Source organism: Struthio camelus, chromosome 3 (genome assembly GCF_040807025.1).
Source record: "Struthio camelus isolate bStrCam1 chromosome 3, bStrCam1.hap1, whole genome shotgun sequence".
In the NCBI taxonomy this organism is placed as follows: Eukaryota; Metazoa; Chordata; class Aves; order Struthioniformes; family Struthionidae; genus Struthio; species Struthio camelus.
This window is the reverse complement of record NC_090944.1, coordinates 57,836,128-57,842,732: the sequence shown is the minus strand read 5'-3', so window position 1 is coordinate 57,842,732 and position 6,605 is coordinate 57,836,128. Positions and strand designations below refer to the sequence as shown.

Genomic DNA, 6,605 nt, shown 5'->3' with positions numbered 1-6,605 from the left:
TCACCTATATGTAGAGCCCAGTACTGAAAAACTAAGGCCATGTAGCTAGCATACTCCACCCCTAAATGCTATCAAATTCACTAATACACTTTTACATAATTTAGAGATGGATTTCCAGGCAATGATAGATGACAGCATTTTCATGAAAAAAAAAAAAATCAATTAATTTTAAGTTAGCATGTAATAGTTACGTACAATACTTACAGATTATGGAACAAGTAATAAAGATGGGTTGAGACTTAAATACCAAAACACTGTCATCCCAGATAATAACCCACATGTCTGATCAGGTACACTCACAGAGAGTAAGTATCGAAAGTGATAAGCTTGCACAGCTTAATTTTGATAGCTGGGTATGGTTTTGGGTGCAACTTCTGCAGCCTTGCTGACACAGTCCAGGCGTGCAATTAATAATTTATTTCCCCCTCCCGCAAGCAACAATTTATATCACTAAAACTACCTTTTCTGAGGACAGTATCCTAAAACTAAGTGTACACAGATGCATATGAAAAATCTGCACCGTAACTGTATGCTGTTTTTTTATCATGCAAATAAAGAAAATCTCCAAGGCTTGCTGTAAATGCCAACGTTATATGTTTTATTTTTAATCAAGTAATTCTTTTAAACCTCACAATATCCATGACTGACAGGAAAAAAAAAAAAGACATTAGGCATGAAATGAGAATATAAAATACATGATATGTAGAAAGGCAATCAGTGCTTTAGTCCCTCAAGACAGTAAACAGGTGAAATGACCTTCAAAACTTCAACTCACTGTCTTTTTTTTCTAAAACATAAAATTCAAGTGATTTTTCTTTTATTTCACCTTGTAAACAACATACAAGTCAAAATGGACAATGAGGTAATCTATACTACAGAAGATAATTTAAAAACACTAGATAAGACACAGTATTAAAGACATATAGAAATCAGTGTTCACTTTGGTCTCTAGTATGGTTATTGTTATTATTAGCACAAGCAACACATACTAGTTTAAGCCAGTCTGGTGATGTCTGTCAGCCAGTTGTTGCTTAACTTAGAAATCCAAGAGGTAGTCAAAACCATTATCCTTTGTAAAGCTGGTTACTCTTACATTTGGTTTAATGACAATGGTAGCAAATACCTTGGTACTTTTAAACATTCTCAAAAAACACTACTAGAGCTGCTAACTTACAGCTGTCTTAGTATAAAACAGAAATGTGTGTTCATAGATCAACCTCTTATTATTAGTCAACAGTTGTAACAGGGGTAAGACAACCAACGTTTCTTAAAGAAGAGGCTGTTGATATACTAACCAAAATCGATGCATTTAACAAGGTTCTGCTTGTTTCTAAAACAATAATCAGATCTCATTAAGACTTCTAGAAAATTATAATCAGTGCATCTGCACATGTACATATCTTCCCAATTACTTTTATATCTAGCACAGGGGAATACATATATATTTTTTATGATAAACATTTCTTACAGATAAATTAATTAAATTAAATTTAAGACTCAATGAGATTTCCCATGTTCTTTTATAATTCTTCTTACAAAGAATGTTACAAGATCTATAAACACTTTTTATGGGGCTCTATTCACAAAACTAAGTATGACTAAGCAGGAACTCCAGCACTGGTGCAAAGCAGAAAGGAACTGAAAAAGGTGGCCTACAAAGGGAAGAGGTAGCACCCAAATGTCTTGTTTGGCACTCCCTGAAAGCTGGCTAAAAGCAAAATATTTCAGATGATATTACAATGCCAGACTTACCACCAGCTATAGGAAAAAGTTATTTGGCTCTTCCTTCAAATATACATCTTCCTCATGGCCTCATTTTTGTCCTGTATAGTATTTGCCATTAAATCTCCTTGAGGGAGAATAAAAAAAAAAATCTCACAATGTCTCTCATGCTTTAATCAAATCGAGTATTTTGGGGTGAGAGGATGGAAGGGAGAGATACTCTTGTTATGGGTTTAACCTCATCGCCAGTATTGTTAAGAGAAAAACAGATCTCTGAGCAGGAATTTGAACTATTTCTACTCAAATTAGTTTTATTGTGAGGCGTTCTGGCAAGGACAGGCTGGTGAATAGGGGAAATCAAGGCTGAGCCAAGCTGTAGAATATTCATGTCATCCTTAGATGCAAAGGAAAAATCCCAAACTCAAGTCTGTGCCTCTTCCTTTAAAGGGTAGTTTGCTTATTTGGAGCAGCCGATTGAAGGAAAATAATTAGATTTTTCTACGGCAGCCCAGTGCTAAGTAGTTACCTGCCACAGCTCACGCTGCTGTATGTTTAACTTAGGCATGCATGTTTTTTTTGTCTCTTTTTGGAGATGTACTTATTTTTGTGAACAGCGCCCATAATCCTTTAGACAGAAAAATAAAAACTTTTAAAGAAATGTTTGGAGACTTCTCATAATTTCAGGTGGATGCTTCAACTTAAACAAGTATTTGCCATAACGTATGCAGTGATGAATTACCAGTTACATATTTAGTACAGATAAAAAGTATGTACCATAGATCAACAGCCACCTTTAAGGCCAGAGCAGCACAAAGGTGTGTTTATGTAGTAAATATGAGGTAGCCTTTTGCTGTAAACAGAATAATAATTTTATTGTCACCTATGTAAACAAAGTGGGCTTGATGTTTTCCTGTTTTTTTCTTCTTCCCTTTCTATCCCCCCACCCCCCTCCCTTCCCTTCTAGAAAGGCTAAGCACCAAAAACTCCAACTGGAAGTCAATGGGAGCTGTGGTTGCCCAGCATCTCTGAAAACTCAGACCCTGTGAACGTAAAGACACAAATGCTCACATAAGCAACCAGTATAGAATACCACTTATCATTTCACAGGAACTTATAATACAAAATGCTGAGATCTGATTATCAGAAATGTAGGTCTACGTCAACTCAGAGGTAGTTACTAATATCAGTACATAATACTTATATAGAGATAAAAAGGTCTAAGTCTATTTGGTTTGTTCTGAATAAGCAGGTCTGTAGACTATTCTGTAAAGAAAAAACAACATCACATGGTATATTCCCTGAGCAAAGTTCTTTGTCCTGAGTATGTTATGTAATAGTGATAACATTCTAATATATAAAAATAAAACCTTAAGCTTTCAACAATAAGATAGAGTTTGGTATGTGCTCTTAGCAGTTCAGTCTGACTTTGGTGCACGCAATGATTTCAAACAGCACCACTAAAAATCTGCTTGTTGAAATTATTTCCTTATCTCAGCTCTGAACTTCTTACATATAAACAGGGAATGACCAGTTTTCAAATCCACAATTGCCTATTTCTATAAGGAACTTTGGTTTACGTTTTCAAAGTGACCTAAGTTTTGCATCTTTGCTGTTTAACCTGGTTTTTACACAGGCTAGGAGGTTAAGCAATGCCACTTTGATTTGTCTACATAACTTAAATAAGTTTACTATCCTTACGTAAGGCAAGGAAGTTCTCTATAGATACATCACATTCAATATCGTCAAAGGTAAGCTTTGCATTAGCATACTGAGAACTTCAGTATAAACCATCGAGATTCTCACAAACACTGGCAAGGAATTAACACAAAATAATTCTCTTGAAATTGTGCCCTTCACTGAGGCGTTTGATTACTACCTCTTTACTGAAGCAGCAGCAGCAGCAACAGTAAAAGTCTCCTCTGGCAGGACAAGTGGGAAGGGAGAAGGCCACGTAATGAGCCAGCCACGTACCTGTTGCAACTATCGGCTGCAGAAGAGTTACCGCAGATAGGACTTTGGCTCACTGTAGCCTTTCATGCAGGCTGCTTCTTGATTATCTGAGCTTAAACCTACCTGACTCTTTCAAGCTTTAACAGCCTATGTTTATTGCCAATGTTAAGGATTATACAGGTTTCTCTAATTAACTTACATCTGCAATGGGATTTGTCAAAGTATGTTATCTTACGTACGACTTGGTAATTGAGACGTTACAAATAGAACATGACTTGAAGTTTTGATAGGCTCCAACTCCATTAAGCTCGAGCAAGGGCTGCAGCCCAGGGAATCTCACTCTGAAGCCACCAATCTTTCTTGTCTTTAATGAAGAAGCGTGCGGTCCCAGCATACACTAGACAAAGGCTGGCCAGCAACAGTCTCTGGTTTGCAAGTAGATGATGCCCAGGGGCAAGTTTGCAGGTCCCTGCACTAAAGCTGCTCTGCAGCAGACTCCTATCGTTCTTTACTGTACACATGCTGTATCATCAAGGGAGGGTGGCTGAGCAACTGCAAGTACCCATCTAGCGTTATTCTTAAAAAAAAAACTCTTTAGCCTAGGATCTTATTAGCTTTGCATTTCTTTTTCTTTAAAAAATAAAACAGACAACAACAAAAAAAATCCCTCGGGAGTTCTCTCCGTGACCTTTCAATAGTAAACAAGGGGTAAGTCCCTTCAAACTGATGGGGACTACTTGGGATCAAAAGAAGTTGCTGCTGCTGCTGCTGCTGCCGCTGCTGCCACTGCCACCAAGGTCCTCTAAATTTTCACAGAATACAGAGAGTTAAACAGGATGGTATCCTGATACCACTCAAAAGGGTCTGTAACAACTTACTTATACATTCTCCCCTATACAACAGTCATCTAAATTACAATTACAACCATATTAATTTAACAAAACATTTTGAGAAACCAGCACAGAAACTACACATTCATTGTCTTTCCTGGAGCTTTAAACTCCTCATCAACAAAGGATGGTGGCAATGAGAGCCATATTTACTCATGACACTGCCCTTCACAGGCACAAGGGGCGGGGGGAAGGCATTGATACTTCATAGATATGAGAAAGAAAATAACTCAAATTGATGCTATGGGGATGTCTTAGTATCGTTAGTACCATATGGCAGCTTTAAAATATGAAAGTATCCTTTGGTTCACAAGAAAAGTAACAGTCTTGATCTCAGTTCTGTGTGTGGTTTTTCAGGTCTGGTGTAGTTGTGTGAGAGATTTCTTGTATTTTCTTGTTTGTTTTTTTGAGTGTGTTTGAAAATAGCTTCTAAGAATGAGTTCAGGAACATTTTTGGATATTGTATCTATTGCTTCATAATAATGTATTGTGGGAGCTGGAGAGTGTTCGATGGAAAAAATATATATTTATAGATATGCACACATACACACACGCGCGTGCACACTCATACACACACATACAGAAGATAACACACCCTGCTCACATGTATTTTGCTTGGAGTGATTTGTCTAGTAAAGAAAAAAAAAATTCACAGTTCCTCAACAGTAGTTAAAATTCCAGGTCAGCTACTGATAATGAAATTATTTCCCCTGTATTGCATGAGGTAGACATCCCAAAAGGATAAAGAAAATGAAAAGTTATGACAAAAGCTATTAAGTTTTTTTCCTTTTCTGAACAGAAGGCCCCTTTCTGCTTGGTTCTTCAGGTGATGCAGATAACTTACTTGAAGAAGCTTCTTGTGGTGACCTGCCTGAACGCTCTGAGATCTCTGACCTTCCCTCCTGAGAATACGATGGAGATGAATAGCCGTACGGTGCTCCCCCTTCTCTCAGGAAAGCAGAAGTGGAAGGCTGTGGTTCAGCTTCATGTCTTCCCTGAGAACTAGTGGGCTGTTGTGAAACAGTTTTATGGGGGCAGTTAGCCACCATGTGCATGATGCTCTGACAGTAATGGCACTTCTTTGGCTGTGGAGGTAGACTACATTCTTTAGCGTGATGATCAAGGCCACCACAGTTGTAGCATCTACAAAGGAAGACAGACAGCTGGTTAAAAAACGTAGCATCAAATTGCATGATTTCCTATGTATCGTAAACTTTAAGTGTGAACGTGCACAAGCTCTGTGGGTAAAACAGTGAGAGCTTCTGCACTGATATTCCATTGCCACGGGCTAATACATATTTCACCTGTGCTTTTTAAGTCACTTGGAATGTACCCCTCTGTCACACTGGTCTCAAAAAATACCTTTTATTTCGGATTGGATTCTGTTACCACCAATCATATCAGTTAGTACCTTCTTTCAAAAAGCCTTTACTGCTCAGAACTGAGACAACCCTGAAACAGAGCCTCACTTGTTTTTACTGGGACCTTTTTATTAACTGACAAGGGCTAAGTCAGAAGCATTTACAGATGCTAACAGGTGCCTAACGATGCTTTTCTGAAAGTCTTTAAATGTCTCACTGCCCTCAGCTGTCTATAAAGTCAGCCCATGCAGTCCAAGGACAACATTGCAAGCATCCCACTGTGTAAGAGCCATCAATCACCAGCACTGTGCAACTATACAAAAAAAAAAAAAAAAAAACCCTGTTGGACACTAGGAGTTTCATGAATACTACAACGGTAGGATATTAAAGTCCTGGATCCAAAATTCCCACTTGCTAGTTCTTACCAAATTCCAGAAGCTGTTTTTTTCCTGCGCCCCAGAGTGAGCCCCCAGCACCTCTGGCAACACCGCAAAACGGAGTCCTGGTGACTCTGGTCCCACTAGAGGGCACCAAATATTCAAATATCCTGCCACTGCTGCAAACACTTCTGTTTACTCGAGTGTTTATAATATTAAACTCTTTTGAGTACTAATATTTCAAGTGACGACTGACATTAATTTCAAAGAGGGGAGAGGGAGAAGAAGCAGTCACCAAGGGCCTT

At 38.2% G+C, this 6,605-nt stretch overlaps 1 protein-coding gene across 11 annotated transcripts in view; it reads right to left on the bottom strand.

Annotated features, from left to right (window-relative positions):
• Positions 1-577: 577 nt before the first annotated feature.
• The window catches only part of LIN28B (lin-28 homolog B), a 111,957-nt gene continuing 105,929 nt past the window's right edge, over positions 578-6,605 (bottom strand). For 5 of the 11 annotated variants that reach the window (XM_068937902.1, XM_068937905.1, XM_068937906.1 and 2 more), the window contains one exon: positions 4,971-5,705. In XM_068937902.1, coding sequence (XP_068794003.1) covers positions 5,336-5,705 — 370 coding nt within the window. In that variant the 3' untranslated portion in view covers positions 4,971-5,335. Of the gene's footprint in view, positions 2,763-4,970; positions 5,706-6,605 lie in introns of those variants that run through there. The other 6 variants (XM_068937903.1, XM_068937904.1, XM_009676912.2 and 3 more) reach the window with 2 other exon arrangements.